This window comes from Phanerochaete carnosa (assembly GCF_000300595.1).
Source record: "Phanerochaete carnosa HHB-10118-sp unplaced genomic scaffold PHACAscaffold_1, whole genome shotgun sequence".
NCBI lineage: Eukaryota > Fungi > Basidiomycota > Agaricomycetes > Polyporales > Phanerochaetaceae > Phanerochaete > Phanerochaete carnosa.
The window spans coordinates 1,335,483-1,355,685 of record NW_006767628.1 but is presented as its reverse complement, the minus strand read 5'-3'; the positions used below and the strand labels follow the sequence as shown (position 1 = coordinate 1,355,685).

Below are 20,203 nucleotides of genomic sequence, written 5' to 3'. Positions count from 1 at the left end.
TACAAACTGGTCCCAAATCATGCGTGACATGTCAGTTTTTAGGGCCAAATATTGGCCAATTAGGTGCTTCTGGTTGTCCTATCTGCAATTATAGCCCCTACTGAAAGCACAGATGTGTTTAGAACGCCAGACGAATGACATACTGCCTAGACTGACCATTTTGGGCTCCCTTCAGACCCGCGATAGGCCATAAAGCGTGACAACAAGACGAAAATTACAAACTGGTGAGGAGGTGCGTTATGCGTTACGGTTTGTACCATTCACTCCGCTATATATAGTGGTGTGCGCATACATGAAAGCCCGGTTCACGGCGTCTATTCTCACGCATCGTTCGCTGTTGGTATTCGTCGCTGCTGTCTGTCCGTTTGTATAGTCTGATATCTCTTGCAGCTCTACTCTAACTAGTGCGAGATCATAAAGAAGCCAAGCACGACGCCCACCTTTCAAAAACACATCGCTACAATTATGTCCTCGACTTCCGAGAAGATTGGCACTTGATGATTAATGACGCTCGACCGTACAAACAGGAGGAATTTTGGGTGTACAACGATGAGGGAGAAAGTAATACGACGTTCATCCGCGCCGTTGTTAACAGCGACGTCCTGCATGCCAGTGCGCTTGCTGCCGCTGCCGCTGGATCTAGGGCGTATGACTACGCTGACACCGATGGAAGAGGACGAGCGACCGCCGCCGAAGTCGAAGGACGTGCGGAAACAGGTGCTGAGCGACGAAGAGCCTCATGTCAGGCGACGATGAGCAGGCGTCTCTCCGTCACCGTCTTCATCCGACTTCTTCCTCTCTTCTTACAGCGCAGGCTCATTTATTTCGCGCGCCATACATAAAACATGTTTCGTACTAGATAGTAGTCCATGGATCTCTGGAGTAATATCTTTCTATGCGGCTATGACAGGAGAAAGACGGAGAAATGTGAGTGATAAGGAAGAGTATACGGGCTAATAACTCCCGACCCTCGGATTAGGTACCGTGGGCCCTTCATTAGCAGAGCTTGAAGTGCGTAGTGGGAAAGTGGAGGGCATCCTGCCATCTGCGGATGCGGGTACTGGCCCGGTGTGAACGCCAGACGCAGTCATATATGTGGTCGCAGGTCAACCGAGGAGTCCACCGCCAGGAGGATCGATTGGCAACGGGATGTTACCAGTATCAGCCGCATCGGATGCCAAGCCGCCGTTACCGGAAGAAAGGACGGTACTGCCGTCTGGGATAAGTGCGGAAATCATTTCCTGTGTGACAGAGGTGGTGGATGAAGACGACGAGGTGGTGACAGGGAGAGATGCGCTGGGCTGAGAGCGATTGGAGTCCTGGCCTATCAAACAAGTATGCTCCTCGTTCACATAGAAATCCTTGCACCACAGCTCCTTGGTCGCTTCATCTCGATTTATCTGTGTCATGAAATTCGCCATGATGGCCTGATATTGTGTCAAGCGGCTGTTGTCGACAGCGAGGTCCAGGCCAGGAAGCAGTTCTTGATGATTATGGGGAAGCCTTTGAATGGCCTGAGATATGTCGTCTGAGATGATCTCTGGCGGAGTACGACTTGGAGACGTGAGCACGCCGAGCTGCCATAATTTGATATAAATACCGAACTTGAGGAACTCTGAGCATATCACTTTCCTGGCTCCAGAAGGCTGCACCATAAACCATTAGCTAATATACGATGGACACGTAACAGAAATATGCGGCACATAAGTCTAATTACCCACCTGGAGACAGTCCCATATATACCGTACAGAATAGTTGTTGAATTCAGGACGAAATTCTGTGTAGATCCACATATGCAAGACCAGTCGAGTATCTTGCACGAACCCAGATAGCTGCTCCTCCAACTCCACGGTATATTTGGCTTGCTTAACATGTTTCCACCAGCTGTCCACCATTACACCGAAGTTGACGCGGGTATGCTGGGGCGGCGCGTCTTGCAGGTAATATGTACGATTCTCAAAGGACATGGCTGCTAAACAAGCACATGCAAGGTGAGCATGCCCTTCAGACTTGTCCACGCGGTAAAGCGCATCACTGCACCGATGCTCATCGACAAGGAACTCGCCGAACGAGGCGTGAAGGGGCACCAAATCTCCGGCCTTGTCGATCATCAGCACAGAGCGCAGGCGGTCCGCAATGTAGAAGACATCGTCAAAGGACAGATCGCGTTCGTAAAACGCAATGGTTTCAGGATTTACCCGGTGAGACTCCAACACCACGAAGCGCAGGAACGAAAGGAGGCGCTTATGTTCAGGAGGTGAGGCGCGCAAGTCTTCGGGGGGAAATGCGGACCGCAGGATCTGCAGATACAACGCGTCGAGGGGTGACATTGCTGGACCTCCGCCTGAGAGAACAAGCTCGAACCACTCCTCTGGATGATTCCGGTGCATATCCAAGAAATTTACCACGATGCGGGCGAAGATGAACACGCCTGCCGCACGGCGGATGAGCCGTTCAAGGGAGCCAGGGTGTTTGTCGAGGAAATCGCCGTAGGTGGGGATCTTCGGAACCGTCTCTTCGAGGTAAAACTTTACGTCATCGCCCCAGTCCTCCAGTGTGTCTTCTAGTCGCATATGGTGAACGATGTCGGCCGAGCCGGAAGGCGCGACAACCGACAGGATGTGAGGCTCTGGCCGTGATGCGACGAAGACGTACAGCCAAGGTAGCTCGCGGACTAGCGCAAGCAGGGACTGAAGCAAGCTAGGGACAAGATTTCTGTCCTTGCACTCGTCTACCCCGTCGATGACGAGCAATATCGGCACCTGGTCCGCGGAAGCGGCGGTGAGAGCCTTCCGTAGGAGTCCCTCAAATGCATGCTGCATCTGCTGCCGGTCGCCGTGGTTGAGGTATTCCCGTGCAGCGCTAATGATGTGAGGGCGAAGGGTCGGCTGAGACACCGCGAGCTGGCGTGCGAGCGTCGAAAAGACGAGGCGAGCATCCTCGAGGTCTCCGCGTCCACGGACGAAGAAGTACGATGCGCCGAGTCTGAGTGAGAGATGTTCTGCTGTACCGTAGCGGACACAGAGCTGGTGGGCAATCGACGACTTCCCTAGGCCCGCTCCGCCGCCGAGGTAGTAAAATCGCTTAGGCTTGTCCTCGGGGAATCTACCAGTCGACCACTGCTCCAGCTCTACGAATAGCTCCTTACGAGTGCCTTGCATAAACCCACTCTTGAGTTCGTCTACCGACCGATAGCCTGCGTCTGCTCGAGGGATGGAGTCTATAATCTTCTGGTCCTCTTCAGAAGCGGCAGTCAGTCTCTGCGCTGAATAATGCACTAAGAGCGCGCTGATAGACTTACCAGCTTCACGTAATTGGCGTTGAATCCGCTATATTACGATGTCACGTGCAAACTATCTGATATGGCTGCATCGTACGCACCTTCGTTGTTTGTGCAACACTGTCAACAATGCTCTCAATGGAAATCGAGCCAGCTAGCTGGAGCAAGCAAGTATGGGTCAAAGCGCACATTAATAGTCGATAGAGTCGGCGTACCTTGAATCGTTCTAGTGCTCTTTTCATCTCATCCTTCATGTCCGATAGGATCGCCTGGTTCCAAGAACCATAGACGAACCCTTTAATGGATCCACGGAATCCTTTCCCACCCTTCAACTCTCCTGCGCGTCCCCGGAGGTCGTCGATCGTGCTGACTTGGCATTGGCGTCGTAGCCAACGGTAATCAGGCACTCAACGCACCTTTGCAGATCTCTTATCCGCTTCTGCAGGTCATCAGAGTGCTTGATCTTTTCTTTCAACTCTTCCTTATCTTGCGCATCGCCATCGTACCCAGCAACTATGGCATTCACCTTTACCGCCGTCGTGTTGATGACAATCTTGAGTTCATTGGTCTGAGCAAGGAAGGCATTACGTGCCTCCTTATTTTTGCGGATGACCTATAAGCAAGGGAGTGTTATTGAGCGTTTTTCATCGAATACAGTGATTAAGGTCTACGCACTATGACTCTCTCGATTAGAAGATTGAGCCCTTTCGCGATCAGAGGCAGACCAGGCACGGAGACAGCTTCTAGGGCATCACCAACTAGCTCGAGGATCGGAGGAACAGCGTCGAGAACGACGTCGATAGCTTTGTGGGGCGGCATGGTTGGTAGTGGCAAATATGTTGCGAATAATATGAGCAGCAGATGTCTAGAGCGCAGGAGGCAGCTATAAGTCTCTTTGCGTACTTGCACGCTGTGCGTTAGAGTTTAATGATACAAAAGCCGCACTTCGTCTCGTGTGCCTTTCTGGCATGCTTCGTCTGATGCCGATCAGGCAAGACGGTGCGCCGGTCAGGTATTCCCGTATGCTATGCATGCTTGATTGTGAATGATTTGGACAGACAACGATATGTGTCATCAGGACGGCTTCATGGGAAAGTAACCTCATGAGTAGAACGTGCAGCGCGCGCGTCATTGCAGAACTTGAATGCACGCGCCTGTTAGCAGCTGAACGTTGAACGTTAGCTCCACTATCGCCATAAAATCTTCTTGCGATCAGAAGTGGGAAATTTTATAGACAAATGTTGAATACTCAGCTGCATTGAGTCCAGAAGATAGTGAGTCAAGTTGGCGCATCCGCAATATCAGGACTACGAGAAATTAAGCACACTAAGGCCCTGTTCAGTAACACCCGAGTTTCCAAACTCGCGCGAGTTGATGAACTCAGACTCAAGCGCTTACGTGACTTTAACGTGACCGTTTCGTGACTTTATGTGACAACCGTGAAGCCTCTGCCTTGCTGCGTCGCGCAATTGGGCGACAGCACTTTCGTCGCACTATTCCTCTTTATATGACCCGCAGAATTGCTGCTACTACCCCTCATTCAGCTTCCGGGGGCCTACAAAATGTTCTCAATGGGTATTTGCTGAGGAGCTTGCCTCCCTTGACTTTCTCATTGTTCATCGTGCCAAAACTAGTGATGGTGACTGTTGGAAGGCGGTTACCCTGCAGGAAGCTGTGGAAGCCATTGCTCTGCTACTGGTGAAGGGCAAAGGGAAGGATGTGGAAGCACTCTTTGAAGTAATACTGCCACAATGAAGTACTGACTAGCCTGGGAATAACAGCAGTAAAGGCAAGCAGTGGAAAGCTTCGAAGCCAGCACTCTATGCTTCCTCTGTTGCTCAGCAGGAGCCAGAAGGACAGTCCTAGCTCGCCATGACCAGTGTCGAAGGGATACAGCAGTGGCTTGTCCACAGACAATGGTTGTTGTATTGCGTAAGCGTAATTACATGTGCGGGTGGCAGTGCGGTGACTGGGCCGACAGCACCGAAAGTCACGCGAGTTCAGAAACTCGGCGAGTTTCAAAACTCAGGTGTTACTGAACAGGGCCTAAGTTTGTACTACTGATTGATACAGCGGTCACTCGCCGTCGTAAATTGATTATTGCTCTTACTAGCGTCCTCTCCGTCTACCAGTCCGCCCGCCACCGGCTCATTGGCTCTCGCAAGGCGGGTACATGAGACAATTCATGAAGACGGATGCTGGATAGGCTCTGCGACACTTCTATGGCGTCACTCTGCTCTGAGCTACCTAACGCTGCCTAACGGCGTCGGCAAGGGACCAGTGGAGAATGTCTCGGAGCTTATCTAGGTAATTATCGTCTCAGCGAACGGCGGCGCTGGGTAAGGAGAACTTTCGCCCAGGCAGCACTCAGACTTGCTCGAGACGCTTCGCGCTCATGCGGTAAGTACGGATTGGTGGACGCCTGGTTCTCCGCGCCGACCTGGACGTCGTCAGAGCTGAAGCCGCCTGCAGGTATTTTCGCTAAGTGCTCCGGGATCAGCCACTACGGGCCCAGGATGGTGGGATGTGGCCCTTACAAAGCTGCCGCGATCAAGCACCGGTCTCTGTGTTCAGTCTCTGTTTCTTTGCTCGTCCATTCCCCCACGTCATCCCCCTGCCCGGGTCCGAGCTTCGAGGGGATGATGTCTTCGTTTGTCTAGGCTGGCGAGTCGTTCGCGAAGGCTTCCCGCTCGTCTTCTGGCGTGCAGAAGCCGTTCCCCACACGGCCGGGTCCATGTATTTCACGTACCGCCCACGATAACACGTATCGTGCTGGATCATACCAGTAGTCCACAAATCTCTGGAGTACTCCAACATGTCTTTCTACACGACCATAACAAGCAATAGCAATAGAAAGATATATAAGTGTGTACGACAAGACGTGCACATGGTTAATAAGTCTCTTCACCTTCTCCCGACGCCTGAGCGCTAGGCGCAGTGGGATCTTCGTTGGCAGAGCTCGGAGTGGGTAGTAGGAATGTGGAGAACACTTGGCCATCTGCAGGAGCGGGTGCTGGGCTGGTATGGATACCAGAGGCCGCTATATGTAAGGTCGCAGGGTGACGAACAAATCCACCGCTGGGAGAATCGAGGGCCGGCGACGGGATATTATTGGCCGCATCGGGCGCCGTGCCGCCATTATCGGTAGGAAGGACGGTGTTGCCCTCTGGGTCAAGTGTGAGAAGTATCTCTGGTGCGGCGGAGACCATGGATGAAGACGATAAGGTGGTGGCAGTCGGGCTATCGAGAGGTGTACTGGGTTCGGAGCCGTCGGGGTCCTGACCTGCTAAACAAGCTTGCTCCCGGCGCGACGAGTAATGTATGTCCCACAGCATCCAGGTCGCTTCATCTCGGTTTATCTGTTTCATCAGATCTGCCATGATGGCCTGATACCGTACCAAGCGGCTGTTGTCGACAGTGAGGTCCAGGTCAGGAAGGAACTCTTGGTATTCATCAGGAAGCCTTCGTACTGCTCGAGATATATCGTCCGAGGTAATTTGTGGTGGGGCGCGACTTGGAGATGTGAGGATGCCATGTTGCCATAGTTTGCTATAAATACCAAACTTGAGGAACTCGGAGCATATCACAGTTCTTGCTCCAGAAGGCTGCATCATAATAACAAATAAACATTCAGATATATGCGGCACACAAGCAGCTGTAACTAATTACCCACCTCCAGATGACCCCACATCCACCGCATAGAGAAGGCATTATTGTAAGAGCTTTCAGAATCAAACTCCCTGATAATCCACATATGCATGGGCAGTCTGATATCTTGCACGAACTGAGATAGCTGCTCCTCCAGCTCCGCGATACATTTGGCGCGCCAAACATGCTCCCACCAGCCAGTTACCATTATATTAAAGTTGACACGTTCGAGCTGGGGCGGCAAGTCCGGTTCCTGCAGATGATATGTGCGATTCTGAAAGGACATGGCTGCTAGACAAGCGCATGCAAGGTGAGCATGCCCTTCAGCACTGTCCACGTGGTAGAGCGCATCATTGCAGCGACGCTCATCAAGAAGGAACTCGCCGAACGAGGCGTGGAGGGGCACCATACGCCCGCGCTCGTCAATCATCAAAACGGAGCGCAGGCGGTCCACCATGTAGAAGACGTCGTCGGCTGACAGATCACGTTCGTAAAACGCAACGGTCTCAGGGTTTGTCCAGTCATCTTCCAGCACCACGAAACGCAAGAGCGAAAGGAGACGTTCGCGTTCTGCAGGTGAAGCGTGCAAGTCTTCCGGAGGAAATGCGGACCGCAGGATCTGCAGATACAGCGCGTCGAGGGGTGACGTTACCGGAACTCCGCTGGAGAGAACAAGTTCGATCCATTCCTCCGGACGATTTTGGTGTTGGTCCAAGAAGTTCACGGTGATGCGAGCGAAGATGAACACGCCAGCGGCACGGCCAACGAGGCGTTCTAGGGCATCGGGGTGCTTGTCGAGGAAGGCGGCATAGGAGGGTATCTTTGGCACTGTCTCCCTGAGATAATGCCCGACATCTCCTTTGCTGTTCGCCGTATCTTCTAGCTGCATACAGTGAATATCACCGGCCTCGTTGCGGTCTATAAGCACCGATTGGATATGAGGTTCTAGTCGTGACGCAACGAAGATGTATAGCCAGGAGAACTCGCGGACAAGATTGAACAAGGATCGAAGCATTTCAGGAACCAATTTCCTGTCCTTGCACTCGTCTATCCCGTCGATGACGATCAGTGTCGGTGCTTGGTCCGCGGGGGCAGCAGTCAGGGCCTTCCGAAGGAGCCCATCGAACGTGTGCTGCATCTGCTGCCGACCGCCATGATCGAGGTATTCCCGCGCGGCGCTGATGATGTGAGGGCGAAGGGTCGACTGAGACACCGCGAGCTGACGTGCAAGGGTCGAAAAGACGAGGCGAACGTCCTCGAGGTCTCCGCCACCACGGACAAAGAAGAATGAAGCGCCAAGTCTGAGCGAAAGATGATCCGCTACGTCTTGGCGGACACAGAGTTGGTGGGAAATCGACGACTTTCCTAGGCCTGCCCCGCCAGTGAGGTAACAAACTCGTTTGGGCTCGTCCTCAGGGAATCGACCAATTGACCACTGCTCTAGCTCTGCGAACAGCTCCTTCCGGGTGCCTTGCATGTATCCGCTCTTGAGCTCATTCACTGACCGATAGCCTGCGTCCGCCCAAGGAATAGAGTCGACAATCTTTCGATCCTCTTCAAGAGCGGTGGTCAGTGTCTGCATCGAATTGTGCCTAAAAAACGCGAATAGGCTTACCAGCTTCCTGTAGCTGACGCTGATTTTCCTGTAGCTGACGTTGAGCTTCCTGTAATTGTTGTTGGATTTGCTGCATAGTGATGTTACAGACGGGCTGTCCAAGACAACTGTATTGTACAAACCTTCGTATCCTGCGCAACTTTGTCAAGAATATTTTCAATGGAGACCGACCCGCTGAGCTGGGGTAAAGATGCATACTATGTCAAGGCGCACATTAAAAATCAACGAGGTCGACACACCATAAAAAGGGACATTGCTCTCGCTATATCTTCCTTCATGCTCGAAAGGATAGCTTGGTTGCGAGACCCGTAGACGGCTTCTTTCAGGAATCCGCGAAATCCTTTCCCGCCCTTCAGCTCTCCCGCGCGTCCTTGAAGATCGTCAATTGCACTGGCCTGGTTTTAGTTTCGCCTCTGACAGCAGTTGGATGTCCTAGACCCTTATCGCACCTTTGCAAATTCCTGATACGCTTCTGCAGGTCATCGGAGTGCTTGATCTTGTCCAATAGGTCTTTCTTGTCTTGCACATCGCCGTCGTATCCAGCGACTACTACATTCACCTTCGCTGCCGTCGTGTTGATGACAGTCTTGAGCTCGTCTGCTTGATCAAGGAATGCACCACGCGCCTCCTTATTCTCGCGAGTGACCTACAAACAAAGAGGCAATGTTACCGAATGCTATCCATCGGACGAGCGGAATATACACACTTTGACTCTCTCGACTAGGAGGTTGAGTCCCTTTGCTATGAGGGGTAGGCCCGGCACGGGGGCAAGCCCTAGGGCATCCTCAACTAGCTCGAGGATAGGAGAGGCGACATCAAGGGCAGCGTCAACAGGCGACATCGTTGACTATGGTACGTGTCACGGACGGTGTAGGCAGGCTTCCATAACGCTGAAGGGAACGATTTCGTGTGCTGGCGATTGTGGGCATACGCGCCGGAAGGGAAGCCGTTCCCTCCCTGCGTGTTAGAGTTTCGTGGTATAGAGACCGCCTTGGCCTCGCGTGCTTCGATGTCGGCGGAGCAGGCGCGGAGTTTCCTCATGTCACCCACGTCTTGGTGTGAACACTTTAGATGGACGATAAATGTCATGGCGACGACTCAATGAGGAGAGAAATCTCAGCAGAACATGCAGCACGTCCTTGTGGAACTTGATTGCACGCTCGGTGTTGGCGAGAACCTAACTTGAAGCTCGTGTTGTGCCCGAGGCGCCTGCTCAATGATCCGCCGGATGCGCATCAGCCGCGCCGCCTGCGCTTGGCGCTCTCAGCTCATGTGTTCGTCACTTCGCCCGCTATTATTTTTTCCTCCTCCCAATCTCAGCTTACTAACTGGCATTGTATTGGCGGAGTGAGTCAGCAACCCTACAAAAGAACGCAATATAGTATTCTAGGGATTAATCTTTGATTATTTGTCAACCCCTTGCCTGTGCAGTTCTTTTCATAACACTTGGAGCTTGGACTCTTGTTCTTCGGTATATCCTCCATTACCTTGCGCATGTTGAACTGCGGAAAATGGTTTCAAACCTCTTGCCGCAGTTGTCTGCACCAAAGGCGCTCAAGGCATCGTCTCTCCAAGCTGGACTTGCCTCCTCTGTAGCTCTCGCCCAACCGACTTGAAGTGCGGTTGTGCATGCTGGTCTCGCGACAGCCCGGGACTAGTGATGGTAGGGAGATATTGGTAGCGCATTCCTGATAGAGCTGGTTCAAATGCTGACAATTGCATACTTCAGAACACAGCATACCTGGTCGCACTTGCTCGCGTTTGTGTACAGATATTCGCCAGCGTGCGAGAATCATGTACCTGAATCTGACTGCAGCCGTGTCTACTCCGTTGCATGTCTTGCAGATTCCTAGCGCTGCGAGTTGCCTCCGCCATTCTCACGAGGAGATTCTGACCTCAAGTATTGGACAAACATCGAAAAAGGCGTAACAGAGTGGCAAAGAGCTCCCTAGGGTGGCGGTGACAGCGCGCCGAGCTGGGGGCGGTCGGGTCCTATCCTGCCTTACCCCTAGGCAGCAATGCGACTACTGGCAATGCAGTCGTGTGTCTCGCCAGACCTTTTTACAACTGCTTCTCCTGATGCTAGCGATTCTAACTGTTGACAGCGAGGGCCTAAATGCTAGCATCCGTTGGGCAATTGGATTAGACAAGGCGGTAGAGAAACATGAGATAACAGTACAATATACAGGTGCACGTAGAAAGCCATTATAAATTGCAGATAGACTGGCAATAACCATCAGCTCTCGTATGACAACATTGGCACTCATGAGAACATACCGAAAAATTAATGAACTGGCAGAAGACGTCTCCTTCGTAGTTTTGCCATCCTTCAGGCATTCTCCAAAACGCCTTCCGTTCAGGTCTGGGGCAAACGAGGACGTAATGCAACTTGACACTCAAGGATGGAGCGCGTGCACAAGTAGCTGCAACCTCTCGAATAGCCCTAATTGGCGGGTATCCACAGTGTAAGCCTCCGTGGTCCTCAGCAGTCGCTATTCAGAAAATCCACACAACGGCCCTGGCCAAATCCACCTTCAGCTCTACAAAAAATGAGCCAAAGAGCAGGTTGTTCACAATCCCAAGTACACAGAACTGGTCCTTGATGTTGCGCGCAAGCGTGTACGCAAACGTGACTTCGTGAAGATTGACAATCGTGAATGACCTGCAACAAAGAGGCAGGTGCCGGGTCACATTTGCGTCATCATTCTGTTGAGTGATGAATCTGGGAGCTGTGTCACTTTCCTTCTTCTTCATGGTGAGCAGAGGACCGCAAAGGTTGATGGAGGAGCTCTGGCCGCATAGAATGCTGTGAATGAGGCCCTCGAAAATCCAGGCTCCAGTCAGTAATGCTTGATGGTTTCCCTTGAAGACGCTGAAGAGATCGTTAGTACTGGGCGATGGGTTGGAGTGAACAGCAAATGATACTAGCACGTATGAACAATCCGTGGTACTGGTGTGCGATCCCAAGTCGGAAGTCGCCACCATTTTCATAGCCGTCGCAAAGGCATTCAGTGACAACCCTGTTAGCGCGTTCTGGATTTCAATATCAGTGTTTGATTGATAAATAATGGCGGCGTAGACATTGGGAGGAGCTTCGCCATAGCATTGCGTGCGGGGATGCAACAATTCCTTGAGTATGATCACCGCACGATCACGAGTAGACAGGCCTTCTGGGAATGTGTGTTTCTGAGACAGCTCCCAAGCTTGCTTCAAGGCCGAATTGGCTCTAAACACATTCTGATAGCACGAGCCAGTTAGTAAAGGACACATGAGAAACGTCAGAAGAGACGGACCCTGCTTGAAGATTCCACAAGGGCATACTGGCCATATCCCAAACTACTGTTTCGCATTGTTTGATCCAAGCTCAATGCTGGCCAGCATTCATTGAGCTAGCTTGCACAGGGGAACGAGCGCTGCCATGACTGACGAGTAACCCAGGAGGAGAACCGAGCTTGGTGTCAGAATCAATGAGGCATCATAGCGGCCGCTTGGTATCAGAACTCCTTGGTATATCCAGGGGCACTTGGCTCAAATATGCTTGCTTGCCATGGAACAAACGATACTGTTATTTGGTATATAGGATAGCATCTTCACTCTTTGCAAGCAAGGCAACAAGGAGGAACCACAGCCACATGGTTTTGCCTAAGGACAGCTCAGTCAGCACCGCCAGCAGAAGAGGAGGTAGACCAACCTGTCCCAGGCTGCCCTGTCAACAACACCCCTCTATGAGGTTGCACCTGTTGATATTCCAGGAGCTGATGGAGGAACCTCCAGTATGGCTCCAGTATAAGGACTGGACATCTGTGGCTGGGCAGGTCGTCGGCCAGGCGTAGATATATAACATCTTCACGTGTAGTGCTTTCTATGTCTTGACTGTGCCAGTAACTCGCGAAATCTTGCCACTGCTTATGCCCCGCTATCCACCTACGCTGCATGAAGGTAAATCCAGACATCCTAGACATTTTGACCATGGGGGTGCTAGAAGGAATTCTGAGCTTGATGAGTGTTAGAAGGGGTAACGTTCGTGTCAGAGACACGATTGGAGTTAATGGCTCCTATAAGTAATGACAGATGGAACCACAATCGTAACGGCAACAAAAAGCAGCACGCTAGCTGGGACATCAATTAGTCCCCCATGTCATATATGCTTGTCACAAAAATCTGTAACATTTGGAATACACACACATGCATGTATTGCATTGCTAGCGGGAGTTCCTGTTGCTCAGGAGCTGATTCAGTTCGGCAGCCCAGACACGGGAACTTATTAAGTTACACCGGACTAGCCACCCAGAAGTGCCCAAGAGCGGCTAAGACATGCTGAAGAATTTCCAAAAAGCCCAAAAAATGGCACAAGCAGGAATTGAACCTGCAGCCCAAAAGTAACCGCAGCGTGCTATACCACTAAGGCATAAGACCTTGCAAATATAAGGTTGAAATTGCCCTATAGTACCACTTTTCTACCTCAAAGTCTTAGCTGTAATATTGTAGCCAATTATCAGGTATTAAAGCATTGGAATGTAATTGTACAAAGGTATATTCTAATGGCATGGCTAAGACATTGAGTCATTAAATATTTGCTATTGATTCTGCTTATTGTACAAATGTATATCCTGATGGCATGGCTAAGACACCAGTGTGGCTAAGACATTGGAACATTAAATATTTGCTATTGATTCCACTTGAGTATAGTTCATCTGCTCTGGTGTTTTAGCCACACTAGTGTCTTAGCCACGCCATCAGGATATACATTTGTACAATAAGCAGAATCAATAGCAAATATTTAATGGCTCAATGTCTTAGCCATGCCACTAGAATATACCTTTGTACAATTACATTCCAATGCTTTAATACCTGATAATTGGCTACAATATTACAGCTAAGACTTTGAGGTAGAAAAGTAGTACTATAGGGCAATTTCAACCTTATATTTGCAAGGTCTTATGCCTTAGTGGTATAGCACACTGCGGTTACTTTTGGGCTGCAGGTTCAATTCCTGCTTGTGCCATTTTTTGGGCTTTTCGGAAATTCTTCATAAAGCTCCAACCATTTAGTTTACATGTAAACTTTTTTGTAAACACACAGTAAACGGTTGTAAACATTTATATACAGTTTATAAACAGTAAACAAACAGTTATTATAGGGATCTAACCTACTCTAGTGAATTGCGCCAGATTAGCCTCTGAGAAACCTGTGTGAGCATACTGCTCTACTTCAGCCTGAAAAGAGAGGTACAAATGTCAGTGCTCGAGCAACACAAGGTGCTTGCTTGATGCACGAGAGAAAAGCGAGGCCACAGCTTTCTACTTACAATATTGATGTCCCAAACACTAGGCCCAACTCAGATGTGTATAGATAGTGCACCTACTCATGCGTACAGGGAAGGAGCATTGCATGTGTCACATCCCGAGCACGGACCGGCCATCAGACGCATCTGAACACTCTATACCTTAAGCATCGTGCTATAGTCTTCCCTATGGCCCACTGGTGTCCTCTACGCGTGGTATGCAGATTGCAGGTGCATGAATAGTCTCGATCGGCCACTGGAGGTTGTGGGAGGACAGACACTGGCAATCACAAGCTGCAGGAGTGGTATTGCCAGGCAGCACTGTACTGCGAGGGTAAGACCTACGAAGGTGTCTATGGGGCTTGTAAGAAGCTTGCAGTTCTGCCTTTAGAAGGTTGGCATGTTCTATCATTGACTTCGTTGTTGAGAAGTGGACCGATAACCTATGCGAGTGTTAGCCTGGCACTTCGGGGGTGGCACGACATACTCTCATGCTAAGACTTTGAGAGCTGGCCTAGAAAAGACTGCCGCATGGGTGCGGACCTCTGATAGCCCTTTTTTAGAGTCAATCTGCCTCAGTATTGCATGTGGTACTGTCATTGCTCAATGAGGTTGAACTAATATTAATATTGTTCCTCTTGAATGAAGTATGGGCTCACGACATTCCTGCATACTGCACTCTCACAGGCAGGCTGCCAGTGCCCACAGTAGACTGTATGTAGAGGAGCAGTCAATAAATACACATTATATTATATTTATAATGCTTGCCTTCAGACTGTGCTCAACACAAGTTACGATCATGACTACCATTACCCCCAGTAAGTCTCAGCACATAGGCGCTTGATACAGTGCACCGGGCTTAGAAGTTCAAAGAGGCCGCCCAAGGACAATGCACAGGTGGTGTGATGCACTCTTCAGCCCAATAAAGGTCAAGTATGTTGGCAAGACTATGAATGTACAACACCATGACTTTTTACAAACAATAAGAGGAAACTGTATATTTACTGTGTATAAACGTTTACACCAAGTTTACATGACTTCATTTACACACACGGAAACGGTAAACAGTAATAAATGTTTATACACAGTAAACAAACAAAATGGTTGGAGCCTTAATTCTTCAGCATGTCTTAGCTGCTCTTGGGCGCTTCTGGGTGGCTAGTCTGGTGTAACTTAATAAGTTCCCGTGTCTGGGCTGCCGAACTGAAACTTTTGTGCTCAGGGAGCTTTCATGACCCAGAATGGGTGATTAATATTGTGTTGGACAACATGAAATTGTCAAATCTAAAGCTACAGCGAGGCTAAAAGTCAGTATGACCACATCACTATGAGCATGAGAACTTACAGCAGATGTGACCTCAGAGGGTGACCGGTAACTACTTGCACGGGCATAGACTGCCTCCCTGATGTTCGCGATGGAAGCAGAGATGGATCACAGATAAACGACCTTCCTGGCTACGCTCGTTTGTGTCATCTCATTGTTTGCTTCTCCCCTCTTCTTTTTTCCCCTCTTTCTCTTCTTCTTTGCGCCATGTACAGCTTGCAGTGGTTATCGACGATGCCCCTGAAACACAGGACATGGGCAGCACCTCGACAAGGACACTTAGGTACCCGTGATCTGAGGGCAGCAGATATTTGCAGAAAAATAGGCAGAACCCTTCGTCGTTGAGTGCGCCAAGGCATTGCTTGTCAAAACGGGTGCCACCACCGAGAAGCCATCACAATTTTTTCTTCCTCATAGACAGACAAGCTTAAGTAAACCTGATGGCGCAATCTTCTTTCTATTTTCCCTTCACATGGACCTCGTCGCAAGTCACTCCCCTTCTTCACCTCCTTCTTTGAACCCAGTACCTTAGTTTCAGATGATCTAGCTCCCGGTCGAGAGGATGACAGCGGGAAGGCATGCACAGTAACATGTAACATGCCGCGCACAGATTAATCATGGACAAACTCCTTTCTTCCCCCCTCTATGCTAAGATTTGTCTCTTGCAGTTTTGTCTCTGAGCTATCAAGTTACGTTTGCGAAGAGCCCAGGTACAAGTGGTCGAGTAAGAGTTTCATTACCTGTTCAAGGAGCTACTAGAGCTATAAGTATAGTACACAAGTTTGCTATCGGCTGTTCCTTCCTCAACCGTCTAGCTCTGATCTATATGCTGAATCTTCCTCCACAGCGTGTTTGGACCAAAGATCATTGCATTTCGCAATGGGCTTAGCTTGCATGATGCCCTTTGTGCTGGGCAGTGGGACGTGGTGAGATCACTAGTGTTACTGCTGTGGGTGCGGCTGGTCCTTAGAACATGTCACGGTTCGGTGTCATGTACAGGTGGAAAGTATTGTTCAGGTCCCTCGCATGATAGCGCGCAAATGCCAAAGAGCTTGCACGCACCACCAAACACCTCCTAACCGCTCCACATACGATACCTGCAATTGGGCAGGCATCGAGCCCCCACTGGGGCTCCTATTAATTAATTCTCTAAAGGGAGTCAGAACATGCTGAGACAAGTTATAGGTTGATTTCCCAGCTAGATATATGATACACAGGAACAAGCATCATAGTTGCTCGCTCTGAGAAGTCCTCAGCTCATATCAGCACATGTGGGTCTGTGCCACTTGCCAAAATCCATACAACACTAGTGTCAGTCTTTTCAGCTTCGCTGGCTGTTTGAGGAGGATACAGTGCTCATAGTCATGGTCCTGAGTTCAGTGTTGAACAATGAGGTAAGTTGTGACTATGCCTTTACAACACGAACTCGTTTGGAATCAGCTGGAGACAGGTATCGTGCCTGATGAGAAATAAAACTATATGGCAGCTCATTTGTATAAGAGTAGCACTGGATTCATAAACTGCTTGTGCTACATGTACAATTGTCTAATTCTTTGTAGTAGCTGTGTACTACAGTGAGAATAAGCCGCAAAGTAAGCACTGGTGACTTACCAGCAGTCCACATTCCCTGCATATTGTTCTGTGTGCGGTCCATTTGAATTATCTGCTGTTCTAGGAGTGGTGTCGTTATCTCAAGCTGATGAGGAATAAACATCTGACGCTCTGTCTGGTATTCTCTGTCTAGTGTCTGCAACTTGAAAGTAAACCATTCTCGCATTTCAGGGGATGCAATCTTTTGGTCTTCTGTGGAAGCTTTGTATCCAGGTGTAACTTCCAGCAAAACCTTGTTGAAATCCAGGGCAGTAAGATTCAGTCCTTCAGTGAGGTATTTGACCCTGTGTAGAAGGGGCCATTGTTTTCCGCCCTCAGTAATCACATGCATCACCCCCTTGACAGCATCGGACATGACCACGTGCTGATTGTCTGGCACCACAAATGTAATTTCAGTAATACGACGCTACCAGCACAAGTTCAGCAAATATAGGATCATCTAATATGGACATACCGTTATCACTAAGACATCCCTGATCCCTTGAGGTGACAATGGTTTGTTCTGCACCACATACAACTTTTCCCTTAGGAGAAGGTCTCCAACACGCAGAAGTGTGAGCACATTCTCCTTAGTCTGGAGTGAAATGGGACAACAGGGCATGCTGTCGGCTGTGAGCAAATTGTGAATTGCCACATAGAGCAAACACAGACAGTACCTGAACGGGAAGCAGTAAATCCATGGGACTGGTTCGGTGAATCAAGAAGCCATGTTTGCTGCGGTTATAATGTTTAGCTAGCTTCAAGCCCATGCTTTAGCTATCTCGTCCTCTCAGTACTAGTGTGACTGACTCACGCGAAGGTAAGGTCCACACAACCAGGCGCTCTTTCCATCTTCTCCTGTGTCCATCAGGAAAACTGCAAGCGCCCTGAGGCGCCCTGATTAACGTTGGGGAGACCGTCCAGCGTCAGCCGGCTTCGCGAGCGCCCTGGTGATGGGGACCAAAAATCGACGGCCACGGCCAAACTTCAAGCCACCCATTTTTGACAATATTTCTGGGCCATTTTGTGCATTCAGAGTTGCGCCATCGACTGACGCAAGATTGAAGGAACCGAAGTTGCATCAAATGCGCTGGTCATGACTCGAACCCTCGCTCTGATACGCCTGAGAGCCCTGGTAGCCTGACGTCCTCGGGGAAGCCTATTTAGGAAGATAGTCTACAATTTAATCGACGTTTGGGATGGCAGTGTAGATAGATTATCGGCTAACTGTTCAAACGTTCATTAACGTTCATCGCGAGCGCGTCTTCCACTTGACCTTGTTCTATCTTGTTCTCCGCCTAAGTCTTCATTATCCTACGCAATTTCCGTTCCACTCGGGATCGATGACCTCATCCCTCTCATAGCTGTTGTTAGCACCGAAGGTGCTAGCGGCGCTCGACGACCAAATCGAAACGCAATCGACTAGAAACCAGTCTTGTGGCAGCCAGGGACTGGTGACAATGGCGAGTTATGTGCAACGCCTTTGTGATAGAGGAAATTTGAAAACTAATAAGCATATACCTCAGCATTCACTTGGTCGCACATGTCCATGTTAACGTATACTCAACAGCCAACAAGATTGTACATTTGAACTTGGCAGCCGTTCTATTGCCAACCCCGCAAGATTCTGACGCCGCGGACTGCCTCCGTCATATGCCCATAGCCAAAACCTTATATCAACTATTGGAGAGCACCGGAGGAAACTTACCAAGAGTTCTTGAGGACAGCGGGCACAGAGGAGCATAAAGTCAGGCTCATGTGCTACCAGCTCAGACAGGGTACGTGCCCAACTAGCTGGGACGCGTCGCTGCACTGATGATTCTTCGGGCTGCTACTGTACTCCAGGAACATCTAATTTACCCACCGTACTTAATCGTGAGGTGCAGCCCATGCAAGGCCGTCGCGACGGAACACCGCATTGCGTGCTCCCTCCCGACGCCCTTACTCGTCTGCAGCTCTGCGTCGTTCTCCTGTTCTGGCCGGAGCATTGGGAGGATGGTGTCCCCGTTCGTCAAGGCCGGCGAGCTGCTCCTCAAGTCCTCCTGCCTACTTTATGGTGCCCACAAGCCAAGTTCCAATCTATGAACCAATGGATCGGCCTGCTCTGAACCGCGTGAACCGGAGTCGCGCGGTCGTCTGCAATATCACGATATTCTCCGTAGCCCGATACTGAAACCTTTCGTAGATGACGGTCCTCAAGTAATGCATAATTTGCAGGTGCCCGCTCGGCGTTATCACTTGTCACTAAAAATGCGGCTAATAACGACCTTACCGGTTTGTATTGCTCAATTTCGCACATCCCAGGATCGAGCTGGGCAAGGAAGACTCGCCCCTGGACCTAGGTACCTGACGGCGTTACGGACGTTGAGCGATGCAAGGTCGGAAGTGGTGAGCTGGGCGCACGTACCCGAATGGCTCGCAGGCCTCCAGGCCCTCAGTTCGACGTTCGACAAGGATGCCGGTAGCGTCCTCACGAGCAGCAATGGCCTCGGCACTGACGAACGAAGGCCAGTAAATCAAAATTTTAACGGGAAAGTGAGCTAGACCTATGGAATGGCAAAAGCGGGGGTCGCAACAGCAACGATGGCAAGGGCAATGACGGACTTGGGATACATTCGGAATTGTTGTGGGGGCTAAGGTCGTAGGCGTGGAGCAAGCGAAGAGTTCGTGAGAATAACAGAAGTTGTGACACAAGCGGATGAAAGTCAGGCTGTATCGTAGATGTGGGCAAGCCAGACGACGAATAATAATGACGAGCACTTACCGACCAGCACCTGGGCGTAAGAGGGTAAGGCCAATGAATGAATGAGCTAGGAAGCTTAAGACCGGTCGGCATCAGTCGTCCCGCTTTATACTCGCTGCACACAGAGGGCACTGAGCTTTTCTGTCCGCATTGGAAAACGTCAGCATTCCCACACAAGACCTGGTTGTGATTAGTTCATGGACCGAAATTTGTTTCGCGATACTCTAGTACAAATGCGCGTGGAATTATATTTATGACCGGGCAGAGCATCAGGACCGCCTCTTGAACGCATCAGATTCAGTGTAATGTCAATTGATGCACAACCGTGTCAACAATAACCAGTTCGAAGTATATACGACAGCTTGAGTTCGCCTAGCGGATCACGAAGGTCATACAGGAGAGCACTTTGAGCAAAGAATAAGTCAAAATAAGATAGAAATCCAGCAGTTGTAAGAACTTAGCTCGAGGTGTGCTCTATCACTTTGTGCCAGCGTCGGTCTGGAGGTCGCTCGGGGGTGTATCAAACATTGAGGCGTTCGAATAATTACACAATCAAAAGGGTTGATAGCATCAATATCCCGTCTTTCATCTTTCAATCGACATAAGCCAGCTTTCACTGTTTTATATGTTGGCAAGCAAGAAGTTGCGATGTTAGCATTAACATGCTAAACTTGTCGCAAGTAAGTTGTGGGCTGGCGACATGTATAGATGCCTCTTCG

General features: G+C 50.0%; 5 protein-coding genes and 2 pseudogenes across 7 annotated transcripts; 2 read left to right on the top strand and 5 right to left on the bottom strand.

The window, feature by feature from the left end:
- Positions 1–345: 345 nt before the first annotated feature.
- Positions 346–4,602, bottom strand: PHACADRAFT_203692 (uncharacterized protein). The gene is made up of 7 exons (XM_007389897.1): positions 3,956–4,602; positions 3,697–3,893; positions 3,496–3,646; positions 3,382–3,438; positions 3,302–3,329; positions 1,722–3,238; positions 346–1,646 (listed from the first exon to the last, which is right to left on the bottom strand). The coding sequence occupies exons 1-7, from the start codon at positions 4,097–4,099 to the stop codon at positions 1,107–1,109; spliced, it is 2,634 nt and encodes an 877-aa protein (XP_007389959.1). The 5' UTR covers positions 4,100–4,602; the 3' UTR covers positions 346–1,106.
- A 1,625-nt stretch (positions 4,603–6,227) lies between these two features.
- Positions 6,228–8,935, bottom strand: PHACADRAFT_133057 (uncharacterized protein). Its single transcript, XM_007389896.1, has 4 exons — positions 8,781–8,935; positions 6,954–8,577; positions 6,751–6,885; positions 6,228–6,685 (listed from the first exon to the last, which is right to left on the bottom strand). The coding sequence occupies exons 1-4, from the start codon at positions 8,819–8,821 to the stop codon at positions 6,626–6,628; spliced, it is 1,860 nt and encodes a 619-aa protein (XP_007389958.1). The 5' UTR covers positions 8,822–8,935; the 3' UTR covers positions 6,228–6,625.
- A 2,104-nt stretch (positions 8,936–11,039) lies between these two features.
- PHACADRAFT_23812 (uncharacterized protein) lies at positions 11,040–11,893 on the bottom strand (the record flags this gene model as incomplete). Its single annotated transcript, XM_007389507.1, has 2 exons — positions 11,040–11,780; positions 11,837–11,893. The coding sequence occupies 2 exons, from the start codon at positions 11,891–11,893 to the stop codon at positions 11,040–11,042; spliced, it is 798 nt and encodes a 265-aa protein (XP_007389569.1).
- A 995-nt stretch (positions 11,894–12,888) lies between these two features.
- PHACADRAFT_t4 lies at positions 12,889–12,959 on the bottom strand (annotated as a pseudogene). Its single transcript has one exon. The product of its transcript is annotated as a tRNA-OTHER (tRNA).
- A 518-nt stretch (positions 12,960–13,477) lies between these two features.
- PHACADRAFT_t14 lies at positions 13,478–13,548 on the top strand (annotated as a pseudogene). Its single transcript has one exon. The product of its transcript is annotated as a tRNA-OTHER (tRNA).
- A 519-nt stretch (positions 13,549–14,067) lies between these two features.
- Positions 14,068–14,557, top strand: PHACADRAFT_246490 (uncharacterized protein). Its single transcript, XM_007389895.1, has one exon. It carries the CDS (start codon positions 14,273–14,275, stop codon positions 14,435–14,437), a length of 165 nt encoding a protein of 54 aa, XP_007389957.1. The 5' UTR covers positions 14,068–14,272; the 3' UTR covers positions 14,438–14,557.
- Positions 14,558–16,664: 2,107 nt separating this feature from the next.
- On the bottom strand, positions 16,665–17,363 carry PHACADRAFT_23811 (uncharacterized protein; the record flags this gene model as incomplete). The annotated part of the gene is made up of 3 exons (XM_007389506.1): positions 16,665–16,720; positions 16,763–17,168; positions 17,217–17,363. The coding sequence occupies 3 exons, from the start codon at positions 17,361–17,363 to the stop codon at positions 16,665–16,667; spliced, it is 609 nt and encodes a 202-aa protein (XP_007389568.1).
- Between the last annotated feature and the right edge of the window lie 2,840 nt (positions 17,364–20,203).